The sequence below is a fragment of the Bos grunniens genome, chromosome 17 (genome assembly GCF_055505025.1).
Source record: "Bos grunniens cultivar Pamir isolate PY7600 chromosome 17, Bosgru_T2T1.0, whole genome shotgun sequence".
In the NCBI taxonomy this organism is placed as follows: domain Eukaryota; kingdom Metazoa; phylum Chordata; class Mammalia; order Artiodactyla; family Bovidae; genus Bos; species Bos grunniens.
The window spans coordinates 71,714,109-71,733,665 of record NC_141181.1 but is presented as its reverse complement, the minus strand read 5'-3'; the positions used below and the strand labels follow the sequence as shown (position 1 = coordinate 71,733,665).

Below are 19,557 nucleotides of genomic sequence, written 5' to 3'. Positions count from 1 at the left end.
GGGCACTGCGCGAGGCATTTTGGGAACGCGTGGTGTTCTGGGAGCGCGCGGCCCGCCATTCGCGCACCTCACGCCTTCGCGGTCGCCTGAGTTCCGTCTACCCTGCAGCCTCTGAAAGAGGAGACCGGAGCCGGTGAGGACAGGGCCGGGGGCGCGGGGGCGGGCGAGGGCTGGGCCGAGGTCCCGCGAGGGGCCGGGGGGCTGGAGGAGGACGTGCCGCCGGGGAGCTCCGCGGGGCTCGGGGAGGGAGAGACGTGGGAAGCCCGGCCACCCAGACCCTCAGCGGCGCCTCACAGGCGCCTGGAGCTGCGTTCGCTAGCTTTTCCCCCGAAGTACTTGCTCCTCGGTTTCCGAAGCTCTCCAGGCCGGTGTTTCTCGAACTATCCAGGCAGTGGTCTTGAGATCGTTCCTGGCTGGTGGCCACCTTTCCCCCAGATCCCTACCCGGCTGATGCTTTTCAAAGCCCTTGTCATCTCTGCCTCCCTCCCCCTTCCAGGGCCTGATCCACTCACGCTTAAAACACAAGTTACCACATTTCCTTGCTTCTAAATCGTGCTGCATGCATTTTGTAACTCCGGCTGCCCTTCCATGGCCTGGTCTCTGTGCTGCCCCGGCTCCCCCAGCTGCGGTTCAGCGTTGTCCTCACGAACGGAACCTGTTTTTTCCTAACCTCTCCCAGTCCTTTTCTTCTCTTGACCACACATGGTTGTGTTCCAACCTCCTGCTGCCTGTCAACCGAAAAAATACCGCCACCTAAAAGCTGAGAATTAGGTTTCTTCGGTGGGAATCATGAGGACTCCGAGCCCGGAAGACAGGATTTCAGGCGACCCCCGGGAGAGAGAAATGTTGGGTGGGGTGTAGTCAGGCTGCGAAGAAGTTTGCAGCAAGGGGCAGGTAATCTGAATATTAAAAGATGACCGTTGAGTAACGGAGACCAGGTCTCCTGCCTGAAGAGATTTAACACTTTTCTGTTATTTGGGAAGATGCAAGACTCCGGGCTTTCTGAAATCTTTTCTTTCATATGCATATCAGCTATCTGGGGCCAAATCCTGCTCTTTGGTCATTCACATCCTAATTCCTCCTTTACCCTAAGGCTAAGGTTCGAGGGACTGCCTCTTGTGCTTCTCACATCCCCTAGCTCCTCAGCCAGCTGCCAAAAAGCCAGTATGGTTTTTACTTGGGCTTAAAAATTTGCATTTGGAAGGCTGGAATACCAAATGGCTGCGATGTGGCTTGTTTACTGGAGAGCAGAAAATATTTCATTTTACAGAAGTTTTTGTTTTATACACCCATCTTGGGATTAAAAAAAAAAACCCACTTGCTTTTTTTCTCTCTTAATTAGATCAAGTCGGGTTTTCCCTGGTTATATTTTCCCTCCAGGATGAGCATTTCCTACTTGTAGCACACCATCACTTTGTGAACACTTGGATATTTTTTCTTTAGCTTAATGGTGAAGTAAGTAGACGGTCAGAGAGCGCTTAATGGGTTGAATTAAACGCACAGCCCCTTCTGAGCTTCCCAAACGGCACGGTTAAAAAGACCTCCTGCCAACGCAGGAGGTGTAAGAGATGCGGGTTCCATCCCTGGGTCGGGAAGATCCCCTGGAGAAGGGCTTGGCAACCCACTCCAGTATTGTTGCCTGGAGAATCCCATGGACAGATGAACCTCATGGGCTACAGTGCATGGGGTCGAAATGAGTCAGAGAAGTGACTTAACACGCACACTCAAGGGACCTGTGGTGGAAGGAAAATGGGAGGCAGTTTCATTCCCGTTAGCTTTCCCCCTGTTTAGCCTCCCATTCCTCCCCACCCACATCTTGCATGTGTTTGCCAGATAGGTCCTTCAAGCTCAGAATTCAGCTAAAACAAAATAGTGCACCTCTGGCAACTTTGCTAAGTTTTCCAGAGTGTCAGCTTTGAGGGCTTGTGTTTGCCGCATGCCTTCTCGGGCTTCGAAAGATGAAGTGACTGCCGTCTCTTTCTCGCCATAGAGCTCTCTTCCTGCCGAGATGTCCATTGGCGTGCCGATCAAAGTGCTCCACGAGGCCGAGGGTCACATCGTGACGTGTGAGACGAACACGGGCGAGGTGTACCGGGGCAAGCTCATCGAGGCGGAGGACAACATGAACTGCCAGGTGCCCTGCTCTGCGCGGGGCTGGGGCGGGCCTGGGGCGGGCGCAGGCCTGGAGGGCGGGATGCGGGCGGCTGGGCGCTCCTTGGAGTTCTTGGTCAGCGGTTGCTCGCCAAGTGCCCAAGCTGTGCCAGGCCCTGTTGGAGATACCAGAGAGGCGGGCTTCGGTGAGGGCCACTTGGAGGTTGAGAATGTGTAACCTCCTAGAATTGGGCTGTTTGGACCGCTCATCCTCCGTTTCTCCCAGTCCCGTGGCCGTCTTCTCACACGTTTTGGGCCCGTTTAACAGAAGCAGCACAGCCTTCAGGGGAGCCGTCAGCTTCAGCTCCCCCGCCCTCCAAGCGTGCTTGCGTGATGCTTTGCAGTTAGCCGACTCTTCCCTCACACACTGCGTGTATCAGCCATTTTTGTAGCAGAAGCGCCTCGTGTGAGCGCACTTAGAGCAGATACTTGGCCGGGTAAGCAGCTTTGGGTGATAGTTCTATCCGTAAAATGGAAGGAGTGAGGTTACAGGACTCCCCGCTGCACGTCGCTCTGCTGAGGCGTGTTGGGCCCACTGCTCGGTGTGGTTCCCTTCCCACGGCGCGAGGATTCGTGTAGCATCACTTCACAGAGTGTGGGATGCAGTTTCTGTTTAAGAGCTTGGGCTTTGGAGTCTGGTGTGGGTTTGAATTTCAGCTGGCTTTATTAATTAACGTTAATTACCTGTTTGCTCATCTGTAAAAGGCGGACAGAGTTAACTTGGCAAGAGATTGACTGGGGGAGCTGCAGAGGGCCAAGGGCAGGAGCAGGAGAGCTTTCAGTCTAGGGCGCGGGTCTGACCCAGAGACGCGGGTGGTGACTAGGAGAGCCTCAGATGGCGGCGCTGCCCTGAGGATGCTCAGCTCAGCCAGCGTTGCTGATAAGGTAAAAAAGTTCTGATCACCCAAACTGGTGCACATTGTGAAGAATATTACTCACCCAGTAAGGTGGTGCGGAAGAGTATTTAATGTGGTAAAATGCCACGGACATAGTGGGGAGACACAGAGCTCCACAGTGCTCCTGGTTTTATGAAAATGAGAACCAGGCTATAAATGATAAATGGAATGCTTTAAAAAGATTTTGAGGAAGACTCATGTGAGTAGTTGCTTTTCGGTGAGGCATGATATGTTATTGAAAGTGAGGTCGCTCAGTCGTGTCCGACTGTTTGCGACCCTATGGACTGTAGCCTACCAGGCTCCTCCCTCCATTCTCCAGGCAGGAGTACTGGAGTGGGTTGCCATTTTCCTTCTCCACAATTTTTAAAAATATTTTTCTCATTTTGAAATGACAAATCGTGTGTTAAGTTTGTGATCATCAAAGCACAGTAAATGTTATCTTTAAAAAAAAAAGTACGGGCCAAGTCCAAAATCTGACTATACTTAAAGCAGCACGATTCCCAGACGTTTTGCGGGGAAGGTGATGGTTCACGGCTCCCGTGGAAGTGATGCTTTGCGGGCGTTGGCATGCTCACCCCTTCGGGGCCAGGTTGTTGCGGGCGCTTTCTTGCCGTGGCACGGTGGTCTGTGGGAGCCTCCCGCGGTGTTCTCTGAGCTGCTGGGCAGCGGGCTGCGGTCCCAGCAGCCCCTCACTGCGTGCCCGTGTGCCTGTGCGCCCATGCGTGTGCCTCCTCCTGCTGCGCTGTTGAGCCCGGCGTCCCGGCGTGGGCTCCGTTCTGCCCCCTGCAGCGCCTCCAGTTTCTCGGGTCTGCAGGCTGCCCCTCGCGCCCAGCCCGGACCCCTCAGTGCGCTTAGCAGATCCCGCAGCAGTTGCTCCAGGCTTGCTTTTTCACACCACTGATGACTTGGTGAAGACTAGAGGCCAGTTGTTTTGTTAGGCTGTCCTTTGATTAGGGCTTCTCTGATGTTTTCTCATTAGATTTGGGTTATGTTTTTTGGGGTGTTGTGATTTTTGTCTCCTCGGGGCATCACTGAGGCCCGAAAGCCCTGTGTGCCCCTTGACCCCTGTGTGCCCCTTGTGCGACGTGAACCTTGATCTTCTGGTTAAGGCAGTGTGTGTTCTCTCCACCGTGGGCTCCTTTTCCTTTTGTAACTGATGAGCGCTTCCTGGGGAGGTTCTTTAAGTGAATGCCTTGTAACACTCTGTTTCTCAGCGGTCTCCCAGTGGTCAGCCCTGCTTTGCTTCCAGTGAAGATTCCTGCCTGAATCTTGGTGTTATTATAACCCTTGCAAGAGTGATGTCTTTCCTCGTGGTACTCTGTGTTTGTTGGGTCTGCTCTGCGTGCCTCTCCGTTTATTCATGCGCTTGTTTTCCATGTGGGCTCACACTGTCCGTGTGTTTGTGAAGGGGTTACTATCGTTGCCATCATTGTTGGCCCTGACGTGAGCAGCTCGAGCCTGGGCGGACACGTGCCGGTCGTGAGAGCACGCAGTCTGACTGTCGTTGATTTTTCAGAACGGCCTGTCCGGGTGCTCAGGGTGGGCTGGAGGAGAGGCGGCCTGGGGCAGAGAGCCCCCGAACAGACCGCAGGCCAGCTGGGAGTACATTTGCCCCTTCTGCAGGCCAGGGGCTCCAGCACAGGCCGGGGCAGGGGGCAGCTAGCACTTGAAGGAGAGAGCAGGTCGGGGTAAGGTGAGGACACGCGTCAGGAAGCAGGGACCAGCGCTCCGCTGTGCGACGTGGGCTTGACCCGCTGTGAGTAGACTGTGACCCTCTTCCGCCCAGAAGGCTGTGGAGTGAGCTGCCCTCGCTGTTAACGTGGTGCCTGTTGAGATTGGCACGGGCAGGTTTGTGTTGCCTTCCCACGACCGGCCAGTCTCCTGGTTGGATTCTCCTCTGGCTACCCCCACTGCCCCGCTGCCGGCATACACATCTGCCCACAGGCTGGAGGGGCTGCGTAGTTGCGGCGACGGCCCTGCTCCTGAGTCCTGTGTGGTCCAGTTGTGGGCGGCACCGCATCTGGGGCACTCGCGACCCTGGGGGCACCTCTGCAGCCCAATGCGGGGGTGCGCGAGGCTCGGCCAGGCGGTGCTGAGCCACTGCGGCCCGTTCACAGCAGCTGACCCGTGGCACACGCTGACGGGGGGCCTGCGGATGGCAGAATCGGGGCTTGGGGGCCAGGCCCAGGTTCCAGTTAGGAGTCTCTGCGTGCTGGCCGTTCAGCCTTGGGTTTTCAGTCCGTTCAAGTGGGAACTGGCGTACTGCGAGGTGCTCAGCGCAGCCCCACCCCGGCACACACCGCAGGCGCTCTGGGGTCCCCGGCTTTTTCTTGTGACGTGCGCATCTGCATTTCTGGTCTCCCTCCCTCCAGCCAGGGCTCGCCTTCACGCCCCCTGCTCTCTGCCGGTGCCCCTGACCTTACTGACAAGGGCGGTTTCCTTGCAGATGTCCAACATCACGGTCACGTACAGAGACGGCCGCGTGGCCCAGCTGGAGCAGGTGTACATCCGGGGCAGCAAGATCCGCTTCCTGATTCTGCCCGACATGCTGAAAAACGCGCCCATGTTGAAGAGCATGAAGAACAAAAACCAGGGCTCGGGCGCTGGCCGGGGAAAGGCGGCCATCCTGAAGGCCCAGGGTAGGTGCCGCGGGCGCAGGGCTGTGGTGGACGGGCATGTCGTGGCCTTTTAGGAAGGCCCTGTGACCGGGGCAGCTGGCTCCACACCGCTGCCCCCGCAGTCTTGGGGATCCCCAGGCCCCGTCTTCTCTGTCTTGCCTCACTCGACCCCACTCAGGACGTATGCGAGATCCACAGCGGCGCCTTAGAAGAAAGGGGGGCTCAGATGAGAGTGGATGAGTCTGCTGCGGTGACTGCAGGGAGCTTGCCCTGCTCTGCTTGCTGAGCGGAGGCGCGGGCCCTGAAGGGCTGGGGTTGGGTCCCTGTGCGGCTGGGGTGTCTCCTGACACCCAGCCTGAGCGAGGGAGGTGGTGTGGGGAGGGGCGCTCTTGGATCAGAAGTCAGCCGTCTGGAGCCGTCTTTTACCCGTTAGAGGAAGCCAAACGCAGTTTTCCTTTACTGCGTTCCAGAAGTGGGACGGGGTCTTCCCCGTGACTGGCCCGGCCTTTTCCCTTGGGTTAGCCCACCCAGTGTTGTGTGTCAGGGTCCTGGAGGGTTCTGCGCGGTGATCCGCTAGGAAACCGGTGAGTTGTTAGGAGCGGCCTGTCTGTCGGTGAAGAGCCAGAAGGCCCCTCGATGCTCCTCAGGCCTGTAACTGCGCCAGGCCTGTCCCACTCAGGTGGCCTTGGGGCTCCGAGGGGCCTCCTCCTCCTCGCCCTGGCCTGTCCTGGGAAGGTGCGAAGGCTGAGCTGCAGCGGCTGCTGTGCGTCTCTGTCGGGGCTCTAGGAGGCGGCGCCCCCAGCCGGCAGCCGGGTTCTCACGGCCTGCCCTCCCTCCTGGGTCAGCTCCAAGCTCTTGGGAGGAGAGTCCAGAGGCCGGCAGGGCATCTTCTCTTCTTCAAAGCCACGGGTCCCCTCTTCCGACCTGAGTCTCAGAGAACAGCGGTCTTCATCGAGGGGTGGTCTGGGGTTTTCATCTGTGGTTCCCCCTCCCCTGTTCAGAAACATTTCACACATGCAGAACAGCTCAGAGAACAAGATCCCTCACCCAGATTGAATAGACGTTAACACTTCACATCTGTTTCAGAGTTTTACGTGTGAAGTAAACGCATCTGCAGTGTTCTGTCTGCTCATCCTGGGGCAGCTCTGAGAATTCGTCTTTTCTCTGCTTCCCGGACGGGCTCCCCAACCACTGTCACCGCAGGGCCCTGCCCCCAGCTTCTGGTGGGCAGTGCTGGGCCAGGAGACGGTTCACGGCGTCCGCTCCAGCTCTGCCCGGGCACCCACCCCTCCCGGGGCTCTTTCCCTGTGAGGTGCGGCGGGCAGGCCTGCTGCCGGACTGGGGGCCTTCAGGCCCCTTGTGGCCAGCGTCCTGGGCTCTGGCTCCTCTGTGGTGAGGGTCCTTACCGACCTGCCTCGTCTTTTCTCTCCCGTTTCAGTGGCCGCAAGAGGCAGAGGACGCGGAATGGGACGTGGAAACATCTTCCAGAAGCGAAGATAAATTTTATCTGTTGGACAGAACTTTGCTCCTTTTTTTTCTTTTAGATTATCAGGGTCGGGATGCGTGCCTATGTCCTAGGTTATTTGTAGGCATCGTTTTCTTTAGATGTGGATAAAATGTTGAACTAAATAAATATGGTGGTTTTTTTCTTTTTGAGAATCTGAGGACTCTGTGTTCCTTTTGTAGCTTTTTGTTGTGTTTGCTTTGGCCGCAGCTTAGGCTTTGACACCCTGGGAGATGTGCTGGGGAAGTGCCAGTTTGAAGTAGCGCAGTTACTGATTAGCGCAGAGGCCGCCGTCCCAGCCAGCACTGGCTAAGTGCTTGGAGGGGCTCCGAGGGCGCATGGGTTCCCTTGCTGGCACGCGGTCACGCACGCGGCAGCCTCTTCGGGAGCAGTGTCAGCTCAGCTTGAACAACAGGACACCCAGGTCGTGCCTGTGGGGAAAAAACCGAGACCCAGACCTTGCCACCTACAAACCCCAGTGAGTCAGCGTCTAGCAGAGGTGATCTGATATTAGAAGGTCATTCAGAGAGCCCGTGGCTCCTGGGGTACTGGCTTCATAAGCAGTTTTGCGCTGACCCGGGAGACAGGTTCTGTGTGTTTATCACAGCGCTTGGCGTGGACGGGCACAGCGGCGGCTGCTAACGCAGAGACGGGGTGTGTGACACCAGTAGCTGACGGCAGCCCCGAACTGGAAAAGCAGCATGGAGAAGTCGGACACCGGAGAGGGGCCGGCAGGGCTCCTGTGTAGGATGAGCTGCGGCAGAAACTGGAGGCGAGGGACTTGGTCGTCGGCCCTAGATGGTGCTTGTTGGACAGATGTCCCGGTGCTGGGGGAGCGGGAGGTCCCCTAGCGAGCTTCCGTCCCGAGGTCGCAGCACGGCCACGAGGTCGCGGCCCTCCGGTCAGTTCCCAGGACCATGCCCCCAGAGCTCCTCCCACAAGTTCAATGAAGGGTGGCTGGGGGCAGCTTCCAGTGAACTCCCTGTGGAAGGAGGTAATTTGCTTTCGATGCGACCTAGAGTTCATCTGTTTCTGATAAGGAATATCTGTTTCTGAAAAGGAACAGGTCTGCTGAGATGCACGCAGAGACGACTGAAGCCCCCGCAGCGCCTCCCCTGGAGATGGGGGCTCGGGAACCTGTTTTGAGCCGTGCCCTTGCTGTCCCCACTCAGGGATTCCGGCTCAGCATATCCACGTCCACATTCTGACCGTGGCCTAGAGTGCCTTGTTTTATGTGAGCGTTAACTTTTTTTGGCCGCACCTCATGGTTTGTGAGACCTTGGTTCCCTGACCAGGGATCGAACCTGGGCCCTCGGCAGCTGAGGCCCAACCACTGGACTGCCGGGGAATTCCCTGGAAGTTTTATAAAACAATAAAGTTACCCTAAAACAGCTTTATGTCCCGCACTTTAGGAAAAAACAGATTCGTTACTTGTACTGAAAGAGCAGGTGGTTCTGGGGGGTTTGTTGTTACGCTGTCTCTTCAGTCCTCCGCCCAGCCCTCTCAGCTCGGGGCTGCTTGTCCGTATTTGCTTCCGTGTCTCCATTTAAACCTGTTTGTGTGGCTCCTCCTTGGTGTTTCGTTTCGGGCATTTATCTTTTAGCTTTTCCGTCCTGCCTACCGACGTGGGCTCCCTGTGGCCCATCTCCCTGATACTGTAATTCTGACTTGATCATATTCGGTGTTTCTGTTATTAGGGATTAGGCCCGGGTGTTTGATTACAGCTGAGCCAGGTGGCAGATGGGATCGCTTTCATGCAGAACGTTCTCTTTCCTAGAATTAGTAATCCTCTTATTGGGTGGGCCAGAAGGTTTGTTCGGGTTTTTCCATGATGAGTGAACTTCTGGCCCGCCCGGGACATTCTTCCTGCTTCGCTTCCTGCCTGCTTGGTGCTAGTCCCAGCCCAGACTTGTCTAAAGACATCCATCCCCGCTGTCCGGTCAGTCTCTCCTCGATTGGCCCGCCCAGACTTGTGTAAAGACATCCATCCCCCCGTCTGGTCCCTCTCTCCTCGGCTGGCCCCAGGCTGGGCCGGCTTTCCTCTGTGCTTAAGGCCTTGCCTGCGGGCTTTCCTCTTGAGGTCTCCTGTGGTTTGTGTAACTTCTTCCTCCCACCTCTGCTGTAGAAGGGGTATGTGTTGGAAAGCTGCTTCTCCTCTCTCACTCCGTGGAGGATGAGACTCCAGGCGGGAGTTTGCTTCCGTTAGAATATTGAAGGCAGTGTTACCTTTCCATCAGGCACCCCGTGCTGCAGTGGAGAAGTCCGGGGCTGTCCTGAGGACGGACCTGTGTATGTAACTGTCTCTCCCGGCTCCAGGATTCACACCAGCGTGCCCCAGCCAAGGTCTGTGGGTCAGTGAACCTTTTCAGAACGGACTTTAATCCTTCGTTTCTGGGAAGCTTTCTTGAATTGCTTGTTAATGATTTCCTTCCTTTGGTTTTCTCTCTGGAATCTGTGTTGTTCGGCTGTCGGATCTCCAGGGCTTTGCCTGTTTTACTTCTTCCTATCCCTGCCTCCCCTAACCCCCCATTGTTTTTTGGTCTCCTTTGTAGATTTCTCCTAGGTGATTCTCTGAAAGTCCCTTTTTTTTGTTTCGTGGTTTTTTTGTTTTTTTTTTTTTTGTTAATAGGGCCTCCAGCCTTCCCTGGGGCTCCAGTAGTTAAGACTGCATAGTCCCACTGCAGGGGAATTTGAGTTCGATCCCTGGTCAAAGAACTAAGATCCCACACCCTGCACAACCCTCAAAAATTAAAATACATTTAAAAATTTTTAAATAGAAAATTGCAGTTTAAGAAAAACAATAAGGTTGGAAGCAACGTGGCCTGTTAAAGAAGACATGGATCCAAGGGCGGTGTCGCAGGGACAGCTGGGCCACAGCCTGAGGGGCTGCCAGCCTCTTACCTGCACGGGGGGGGGGGGGGCGGGGGGGCGGGGGGGCAGACTCGGCGGATGCACAGCCTGAGAGGGATGCCAGCCTCTTACCCGCACCAGGGGGTGCAGACTCGGCGGATGCACTGATACCATCCCTGCTTCTAGACACACCTGCTGAGTGTTTCATAAGCTTAAAAAAAATAATAAAGCACACAGGATTTTTTTTTCCCCTGCTTCTGGCCAAGATGGAAACTTACCCTCATGCCTTAAAAAAAAAAATACTCAGGGCATTGAAGGAGAGTAACCCCTGAGAGCTGGGAAACACACGAGGTGGCCTTACCGCCTGGTGAGGGCTTCCAGGCTGCGGCAGTGAGGGGAGCTGCAGCCTACCCGGGTTGAGGAGCCAGCTGAGAGTCCAGACACCCCCAGGCAGCTCAAGTTCAGAGGACAGACAGCAGGAAGAAGCAAGCCGCACAGGGACCCCGGGGGCTGCAGAGGCTCCTCTTAAATACCCAGGAGACGGGCCAGGAAGGAAGCCGTGGGGAAGACGCGGCGCCACACAGACGTGGGGACGGTTCCCGCTCCCCCCGGCCAGAGGAAGCCCTGACTCACAGCAGTGGGCACACTGTTAGACCAAGAATGTTATTTTAGGTGTAACAGGTGACAGACGTGGAGACGACACTTCCCAAGCGCAAGGGGCGTGCCACGCCGCACGGGGTCACCCGAGGAAACCCCAGGTGGGTCAAGGGCAGGAGGGGCGGGGAGGCACGACCCAGGGCCTGAGTGTGGACTCCACAGGGGAAGCAGGGGTGAGGCAAGGCAGGCCGGTTTGAGGACATCTGAAATTGGATGATTGAACAGAGCAGAGGGCTCCGGGCTATAGGGGTGGTCTCCAGTTGCGTGGTATCTGGCACGGCAGGTGATGGCTTTGATGGGTGAGTTAAATAAAGGTGGTTGGTTTAGACTTTGGTTAATTTGTATGTGAAAGGTATGCTGTGCAAGCAAGCTGTTTACTATTTGGGAGTTAACTGGCTCTAGGAAGAGCAGTCTGTAGCAAGGCTCCAAGGTTTTAAAATTTTTGAAATACTCAGTAAATGACATTTAAACATGAATAATACAAAAATATGATGTATTTTTAAGACAAGTATCCAGGAAAGTTTTGCCTCAAAAATGAACTTTGAGCCCTAGATTGAGCATGGCTGTGGACCCAGCTAACAAATCATAAAAACAGGACTTGAAAGGATCACGCTGTGTCTAGTCAATTAACTGTATTCTCCAACAAAGCCCCAAAAGATTTATAGGAACATAAAAATATCTAGCACCTTACAAAGTAAAATTCGCAGTGTCTGGCATCCATTCAAGGATTACCAGCCATGCAAAGAGCCAGGAAAGCACAGCCCGTAGTGAGAATCATCAAAACAGGTTAAAACTGACTCACGGGTTAGAAGGAGCAGGGAAGGCAGTTAAGATGGTTGGTTGAGCTCTTTCAAACATTCAAAAAGTTAAAAGACATGGAAGGTCTGTAAAGAAGGACAAGGGTGTAGTGGGAGGAGAAAGAAGGAAGAGAAGCAATTTCTCATTGAACTTAAGCTATCATAGTAGATGAGACGGTGCAGAAGAGAAGGTCAGGGAATGTCACAGCATAGAAGCTCAGCTGTACAGAACCCGCCTGCAATGCAGGAGACCTGGTTCGATCCCTGGGTTGGGAAGATCCCCTGGAGAAGGGCGTGGCAACCCACTCCAGTATTCTTGCCTGGGAAATTCCATGGACAGAGGAGCCTAGTGGGCTACAGTCCATGGGGTCGAAAAGAGTCAGACACAACCGAGCGGCTACACACAGCACACATTATAGAAACTATACGAGATGAGACACACAGAGAAAAGGATGGGAAGGGCATTTCTGTGGTGGTCCACTGGTTCCGAATCCTGCCTGCCAGTGCAGGGGACACAGGCTCAGTCCCGCTTCCCAAGGGGCAGCTGAGCCCCTGCACCACAGCTACTGAAGCCTCCACGCCCGCGAACCCCATGCTCTGCAACTGGAGAGAGCCCACACTCAGTAACGGAGCGCTTCAAAGACAGCACAGCCAGAAATAAATTTGGAAAAAAAAAAGAACTATGGGGAAATTTCAAGTTTCCTAATATATGGGTGGTTGGAGTCTCCGAAGGAGAGGTGATGAGAGAGACAGAAAAAGTGTTTGAAGAAATAATGGCCCCAAACTTCCCACACTGGATGAAAACTATAAACCCACAGATCTCAAAAGCCAAGTGAACTCCAAGCACAAGAAAATGAGATCCAGGCGTATATCGTAATTCAAAGCCAGTGCTGAAGAGAAAGTTCTCAAAAAACTGCTAGAGAAAAAAAGAAATGTTATAATCAGAAGAAGAAAAACAAGATGACATTTCTCACTAGGGACCATGCAGACACAAAAACCATGAAACGGTATCCTCAGAGTGTTGACAGAAAGCTGTCAATCTAGGATCCAGTAGTTAGAGGAGCAGCTTTTTAAGACGAAGGCAAAATACATCATTTTCAGACATTCGAAGGCTGAAAGAAATCACCAGGAGACCTGCTGTACAAGAAGCATTAAACGATACTCATCTAGCAAAAGGGAAATCAGAGCACATGGAAATCTGAATATACACAAAGAAGTGAAGACCTCTGTCCTTCACTGTCTCCCTGAGTTTGCTCAAACTCATGTCCATGGAGTCATTGATGCCATCCAACCATCATCCTCTTGACGTGTGAATGTAAAACGCACGACATTACCATAAAGGCTGAGAGGAGAATACTACATACTATTATACTTACACCAGAAACGGCGTACTACTTGAAGTCTGTGATCATTTTAAAAATGTATAATACAAACCCCAAAGCAACACTAACAAAACAGAATTAAGGCAATCCTTTTTTCTCTAGCAGTTTTTTTTAGAATTTTCTCTTCAGCACTGGCTTTGAATTACAATACATGCCTCTGTCTCCTCGAGTGCAAGATGGGGCCGGGGCGGGGAGCAGTGAGGAGCCAGGCTCTTCCTCTTCTGGGATGGAGGGATTGGTCAAGAGTGGGCTGGAAGTACTGACGATAGTTCTCAGACTGAGCCCCGCTCAGGCGTGTGGGATCCGTGCCCGCTTCTGGCAAGCTGGCAGACAGCTGCAGAAGCCTTCGTCCCTCCGGCCTCCACTTCTTGGGTCGTGCCAGTGTGTTGAGAGCATCAAGAGGAAAGAACGAAAACACGCCTGTCCTCTGCAGGACGGAGGTGACCAACGCGCGGGAACTTCTGTCCTGGAAGGAAGGACGTGTGAGCCCAGACAGAATGCTTTAATTAAAAACCCTTCCTCCTTGGAAGAAAAGCTGTGACAAACCTAGAGAGCGTATTTAAAAAGCAGAGACGTCGCTTTGCTGACCAAGGTCTGTAGAGTCAAAGTTAGGGTTTTCCCAGTGGTCGTGTACAGATGTGAGAGTTGGACCATAGAGCAGGCCGAGCGCCGAAGAATTGATGCTTTTGAACTGTGGTGTTGGAGAAGACTCTTGAGAGTCCCTTGGATAGCAAAGAGATCAAACCAGTCAATTCTAAAGGAAATCAACCCTGACTATTCATTGGAAGGACTGATGTTGAAGCTGAAACTCCAATACTTTGGCCACCTGATGCGAAGAGCCAATTCACTGGAAAAGACCCGATGCTGGGAAAGACTGAGTGCGGGACAGTCTGTGTGGAATTGATATCGCGCTTGTGCGTGCTCAGCGGCTCAGCTGTGTCCAGCTCTTTGTGACCGCATGGACTGTAGCCCGCCAGGCTTCTGTGCACGGGATTCTCTAGGCAAGAATGCTGGAGTGGGATGCTATTTTCTCCTCCAGGGGATCTTCCTGACCCAGGGATTGACTCTTGCATCGCAGGCGGATTCTTTACCATTGAGCCACCTGGGAAGCATTCCCAAAGAATTGATCATTGATATTATCTCTTCCTTAAATATTTGGCACATTTCCTCAGGGAAGGCTCACAAGCCTGACGTTTTCTTTGTGGGAAGGTTTTCAACTACAATTCCAATTTAAGAGAAGTAGGGGTATTCGGGTTAGCTGTTACTTCTCAGAGGGAGTTTTTGCATTTTTGATCTTCCAAGGAATTAGTCCATTTCATCTGAGCTGTGGAATTTGACATGAAGGTGTTCATAACTTTCTCTTTTATTCTGGCTGTACCGAGAGGCTTGCAAGATCTTGTCCCCTGACCAGGGATTGAACCCGGGCTCACAGCAGTCAAAGTGCTGAGTCCTAACCACTGGACCGCCAGGGGATTCTTCTAGATTCTTCAGTGATATCTTCTTGTCCAAGATTGATATAGCTGAGACCATTGACCCAAGACCTTTCTTTTTTCCTAATATAGGTGTTAAGTGCTGTCTATTTTTAAAAAAAATCACTAACCTGCTTTGTTCCTGTGAACTTGCCTGCTGGACATTTCACATGCACGGAATCATATTTTGTGTCCTCTTTCACTTACCTTGCCTTCAAAATTCATCCATGGTATAGCATGTGTCAGTAATTCATTTTTTTTTAAGGCTAAATGATACTCTGTTGTATGGATAGGCCACTTTTGCTTATCCATACGCACATCAGCAGGTTAGTGATTTTTTTTTAAATAGACAGCAAGCCTCTCGGTACAGCCAGAATAAAAGAGAAAGTTATGAACACCTTCATGTCAAATTCCACAGCTCAGATGAAATGGACTAATTCCTTGGAAGATCAAAAATGCAAAAACTCCCTCTGAGAAGTAACAGCTAACCCGAATATCCCTACTTCTCTTAAATTGGAATTGTAGTTGAAAACCTTCCCACAAAGAAAACGTCAGGCTTGTGAGCCTTCCCTGAGGAAATGTGCCAAATATTTAAGGAAGAGATAATATCAATGATCAATTCTTTGGGAATGCTTCCCAGGTGGCTCAATGGTAAAGAATCCGCCTGCGATGCAAGAGTCAATCCCTGGGTCAGGAAGATCCCCTGGAGGAGAAAATAGCATCCCACTCCAGCATTCTTGCCTAGAGAATCCCGTGCACAGAAGCCTGGCGGGCTACAGTCCATGGGGTCAAAAGAGCTGGACACAGCTGAGCCGCTGAGCACGCACAAGCGCGATATCAATTCCACACAGACTGTCCCGCACTCAGTCTTTCCCAGCATCGGGTCTTTTCCAGTGAATTGGCTCTTCGCATCAGGTGGCCAAAGTATTGGAGTTTCAGCTTCAACATCAGTCCTTCCAATGAATAGTCAGGGTTGATTTCCTTTAGAATTGACTGGTTTGATCTCTTTGCTATCCAAGGGACTCTCAAGAGTCTTCTCCAACACCACAGTTCAAAAGCATCAATTCTTCAGCGCTCGGCCTGCTCTATGGTCCAACTCTCACATCTGTACACGACCACTGGGAAAACCCTAACTTTGACTCTACAGACCTTGGTCAGCAAAGCGACGTCTCTGCTTTTTAAATACGCTCTCTAGGTTTGTCACAGCTTTTCTTCCAAGGAGGAAGGGTTTTTAATTAAAACATTCTGTCTGGGCTCACACGTCCTTCCTTCCAGGACAGAAGTTCCCGCGCGTTGGTCACCTCCGTCCTGCAGAGGACAGGCGTGTTTTCGTTCTTTCCTCTTGATGCTCTCAACACGCTGGCACGACCCAAGAAGTGGAGGCCAGAGGGACGAAGGCTTCTGCAGCTGTCTGCCAGCCTGCCAGAAGCGGGCACGGATCCCACACGCCTCAGCGGGGCTCAGTCTGAGAACTATCGTCAGTACTTCCAGCCCACTCTTGACCAGTCCCTCCATCCCAGAAGAGGAAGAGCCTGGCTCCTCAGTGCTCCCCCCACCGCCCCGTCTTGCACTCGAGGAGACAGAGGCCCAGGGAGATCCCGGCTGGCCTTGCTGCGGCAGGGCCGTCATGATGGCCGAATGGCCTCTGGCTTGCTGGGCGCCCCTGGCGGGAATTTGGGTGACTCCTCGGCCCCCGATGGCTGGGAGACGGGCAGCACCCCAGACTGAAGCCAGCTGCCTGGCTCACCTCCTGGCTCCTCCCCGTTCCTAGCCCTTTGACCTCAGACAGGTCTCTCAACCTCTTGCTGACTCAGTTCGCTCACCTCCTGCAGATGCAGAGAGAACTGAAGTGGTGTAAAGCCATCGGAACAGTGCTTGGCCCCAGCCGAGGCTGCAGAGCGCTCTTAAATAAATAGATGGCGTCAGCCCTGCCTTGTCCTGGGGCCTGGGCTCTTGCCATTCCCACCCAGAGAGCCCTGGGTGGAGGCCCGCTGACGCTGCAGAGCCTCTGCCTGGTGCCCCCCATGCGGCAGGCCCTTTCCAAGCCTTGTCAGCCTCGCGCCAGCGGGACAAGGGGCGGCTCGGTGAGCCTTGTTCCCAAGATGAGGGGCCGGGCCCTGAGAGGACCGCACTGTCCACGGGTGACGGGCGGGACCAGGCCAGGTCTGTCCGCCTCCGAGACTGGGCCTAGGAGCGGACCGGCCCCAGCCAGGCCCCCCTGGTGTCTCCTCCGCCTGCAGCCAGCTTCCTGGGTGTCCTTGCCCACAGAGGAAGCCTCTCTGGGGTTCGCAAGGGCCCCTCAAAGGGGCTCTGGACACCTGCATGGGAACAGGGCAGACTGGCTCAGAGCCGCTTCACACCCCTGCCTGGCCAGGGGCATCGCAGGCATCCATCTGAGAGGCCGGGAGATTGAGACCAGCTGCCACCGCCTGCATCCAGCCAGAGCTCGGCCAGCAACACCGGCCACGGTCCTCACAGCATCCCGGTGAGACGCCCTCCACGCGGTCGCAGTCGTCAGGCCCAGGTCTGGCAGACGCGGGCCTGGGGTGGGCAGGGAGGAGGGGTGGGGGGAGGCCGCAGACTCACAGCCTGGAGTCGCAGGATGCAGCTCAGCAGCTCGCCCGGCCCGGGCCAGCCTGTTCATCCTCCAGCCCCCTGGGGCCCGAGCCCACTGTCCCAGAGTGGGGGTCACTGGGCAGGTCCACGTCGTTAAAGCAAGGAGGCTGGGGAAGGGCGAGGACCCCACAGCAGAGAGCGGAGAGCTGCACAGAGGGGAGCAGAGCTGGGCCGAACGGGTCCGCTCACGCCTTCCAGCCCCTCTGGGTAGGGCTCCCCCAGGCGCAGGGAGGCAGGGGCCTAACCTCACCCCCTCCTACCCTCCCAGGCCTGACGCCGCCCTTCTGGCCCAAGATGCTGCCGGGCATCCGGCGGCCTACAGACGAGTGTCACGGTGCCAGCTCGCGGTCCGTTGAGGGCCGGAGCTCTAGGGAGGGTTCACTGGGGCGCTCCACGAGGCGGGGGACCCCGCCGCCCCTGGCGCTGGCCTGCAGGGGCGCCCTGGGCCAGGCACAGGGACACCGTTCGACTAGCTTGGCGTCCCTGCCCAGCCCCCCACGCAGGCCTGGGCGGGCAGGGAGGCGCCTGGTCTGCAGCCCGCCCGTGGGTCCTGCTTCCCCCGGGCCTCCTGCTGCCAGCTGTGCCCACCCCCCACCCCCGCATGCGCCCTTGGGTTTCCCCATGGGGGAGGACTCCGCATGGGGGCCCCCAGGGCCTGCAGAGAACACAGGGCTCTTTGTCTCTGACTGCTGTCTCTCCTCCCCTGCCCTGTGGAGCCACCCACTCACCAAGTACAGGAGGCCTGGAGGGTGGGCACCAGAGCTGGTGGGCAGCAGTTCGCCCCACGGGAGACAGGCCTCGCCCCATCGGCACAGTCGTGTGCCTGGCCCAGGGAATCCCGGTTGAGGGGGTGTTCAGCAGCCTGGGCTCAGGCAGGAGCTCTGCCCCGCTCTGGGTCCCGTCCTCCAGGTGCCCAGGCCCTGCCCGGACCTGAGGGCCGGTCCCCGGAGGTCCCCTCCAAGTCCCCGCCCACAGACGGACCTCCCGCTTCTCCGGCCTCCCAGGGGACGCTGTCCAGGGAGCACCCAGGGGAGGTCAGAGTGAGTCTGGTCCCTCCCTTTTGCAGGCCCCCACTTCTCCTCACCCCACGGGCCGGGCTGGTGCCCAGTGGCCCCCGAGGCCCACGGTGCAGAAAGGCTGAGGTGGAGAGGACGTGGCCCTTTATACGTGCCGGCCCCCCTCCTCCTCCGCACACTGGCTCCCGGGGGACCTCCGCCCCCATCACCCCATCCGCCCACGAGCTCTGGAGGCAGGAGCCAGGCGGCCGGCGGGTCACCCGGTGCAGCAGGCCTGGGGCGTGGGCCCCACAGCCACAGAGCCCCAGGGGGATGCCAGGGCCGGGGCCCCGGGTCCGGGCCCTTGTGGATGGTGGGCGGCAAGGGGTGCTGGCTCATAGGCTGGGCAGCAGCGGGCACAGCAGCCTGTCGCTGAACCCTGTGAAGCTTAGGGCCAGCCCTGCCAGCCCAAGTAGCGCGTGACGGGCTGCGGGTCCCGGGCCAACGGGGGTTCCCGACAGGTCCACGGCCTCACCTGCCGGCAGAGTCTTCCGGAGGCTGCGGGAGAGTCACGGATGGGGAGGGACTGACAAGGGCCCCGCCGCCACCACCACCCTGGCCACAGGCGGCGACCCCCAGTCAGGGCGGCCCAGGCCCCTGCGCACGGCCACTTCCTGAGCGAGTGGCCACGGGCAATGCTGGCAAGAGCTCTGAGCCTCAGTTTCCCCCTTGGTTAAGAGGCAGCCTGGTTGTGAGGATTCGATGCACCTGTGCTCATCAAGGCCGTTCTAAAAACCCGCTGTTTGCAGCCTCCCCACACCTGTCACGATGGTTGTCTCTGATTTTTACGCCAACCCAGTGGGGTGGCATTGCTTATCCCGTGGTGCTGGGGGCGGGGGTGACCCGACTCCTCCACGGCCACATGGCACTAAGGGACAGCCAGGTCTCCAAATCAGGGTGCTGGACCCGAGCCCACCCATCAGTGTTTCCACGTGCCTCCTCGAAGGTCACTGACCGTTTTGGAAGGATGGATGCTCCTATGAGGGTGACTGGTGTCCCCCACCCCGAGGCTTGGGGGCCAGAGAGGGAACAGACCCAGGCTAAGCAAGAGGGCCGTGTTGGGGAACGTGGGCTGGGACCTGCCCTGTGGGAGGCTCCCTGCGTCATAAGCTGGAACTCGAGACGGAGGAGGGCCCCCCACCCCCGCAGAACCCTGTGGTTCTGTCATTTGAGCCCGGGGCTGGCTGCCTGGGGGCCAAGAGTGGTGGGAGCACCTCCAGGGCCCCCGCCTGCCAAGGCAAGGAACAGCCCCCACAGGCCCCAGACCGAGCGTGGACCCTCAGGCCTGAGGCCAAGGAGGCGCTCCAGGGCCTGGGGGCCAGTGGCCTGTTGCCAGAACGAGTCTGCGCACGAGGCCGCGGTGGGCTGACTGAGGGGGACCCCGCAGCAGCGCGGGCCGCTGGGCTGGCCGTGGAGCCCCCGCTCAGGCCGGGGGTTCCCAGAGGACGGTGTGGCCCTGGGCATGACACGCCTGCCCCAGCCTCAGTTTCCTTCCTGGTGACAGGACCTGGGTGCCGCCTGCCTCCCAGGCTGCCGCGGGGACTCAGCTGACCGCCACTGAG

At 56.1% G+C, this 19,557-nt stretch overlaps 2 protein-coding genes, 1 long non-coding RNA gene and 1 other non-coding gene across 7 annotated transcripts in view; 2 read left to right on the top strand and 2 right to left on the bottom strand.

Annotated features, from left to right (window-relative positions):
- The first annotated feature begins 34 nt into the window (after positions 1–34).
- Positions 35–7,324, top strand: SNRPD3 (small nuclear ribonucleoprotein D3 polypeptide). Its single transcript, XM_086346109.1, has 4 exons — positions 35–133; positions 1,991–2,134; positions 5,494–5,686; positions 7,104–7,324. The coding sequence occupies exons 2-4, from the start codon at positions 2,009–2,011 to the stop codon at positions 7,163–7,165; spliced, it is 381 nt and encodes a 126-aa protein (XP_086202235.1). The 5' UTR covers positions 35–133; positions 1,991–2,008; the 3' UTR covers positions 7,166–7,324.
- A 670-nt stretch (positions 7,325–7,994) lies between these two features.
- LOC147355862 (uncharacterized) lies at positions 7,995–18,599 on the bottom strand. Its single transcript, XR_015144073.1, has 2 exons — positions 18,471–18,599; positions 7,995–8,151 (listed from the first exon to the last, which is right to left on the bottom strand). It is a non-coding gene; the product is annotated as an uncharacterized LOC147355862 (long non-coding RNA).
- Positions 14,255–14,327, bottom strand: TRNAQ-UUG (transfer RNA glutamine (anticodon UUG)). Its single transcript has one exon. It is a non-coding gene; the product is annotated as a tRNA-Gln (tRNA).
- Positions 15,600–19,557, top strand: part of LOC147355860 (glutathione hydrolase 1 proenzyme) — a 31,242-nt gene continuing 27,284 nt past the window's right edge. The window contains exon 1 of one of the 4 annotated variants that reach the window (XM_086346087.1): positions 15,600–16,809. The gene's annotated coding sequence lies outside the window, so the exon portion shown is untranslated. Of the gene's footprint in view, positions 16,849–19,557 lie in introns of all 4 variants that reach the window. The other 3 variants (XR_015144069.1, XM_086346085.1, XR_015144067.1) reach the window with 3 other exon arrangements.

Coding starts and splice junctions, on each gene's coding strand:
- SNRPD3 (XM_086346109.1), top strand. CDS start 2,009: ATGTCCATTGGCGTGCCGATCAAAGTGCTCCACGAGGCCGAGGGTCAC. Junction 2,135..5,493: donor AGGACAACATGAACTGCCAG/GTGCCCTGCTCT, acceptor GTTTCCTTGCAG/ATGTCCAACATCACGGTCAC. Junction 5,687..7,103: donor GGCCATCCTGAAGGCCCAGG/GTAGGTGCCGCG, acceptor CTCCCGTTTCAG/TGGCCGCAAGAGGCAGAGGA.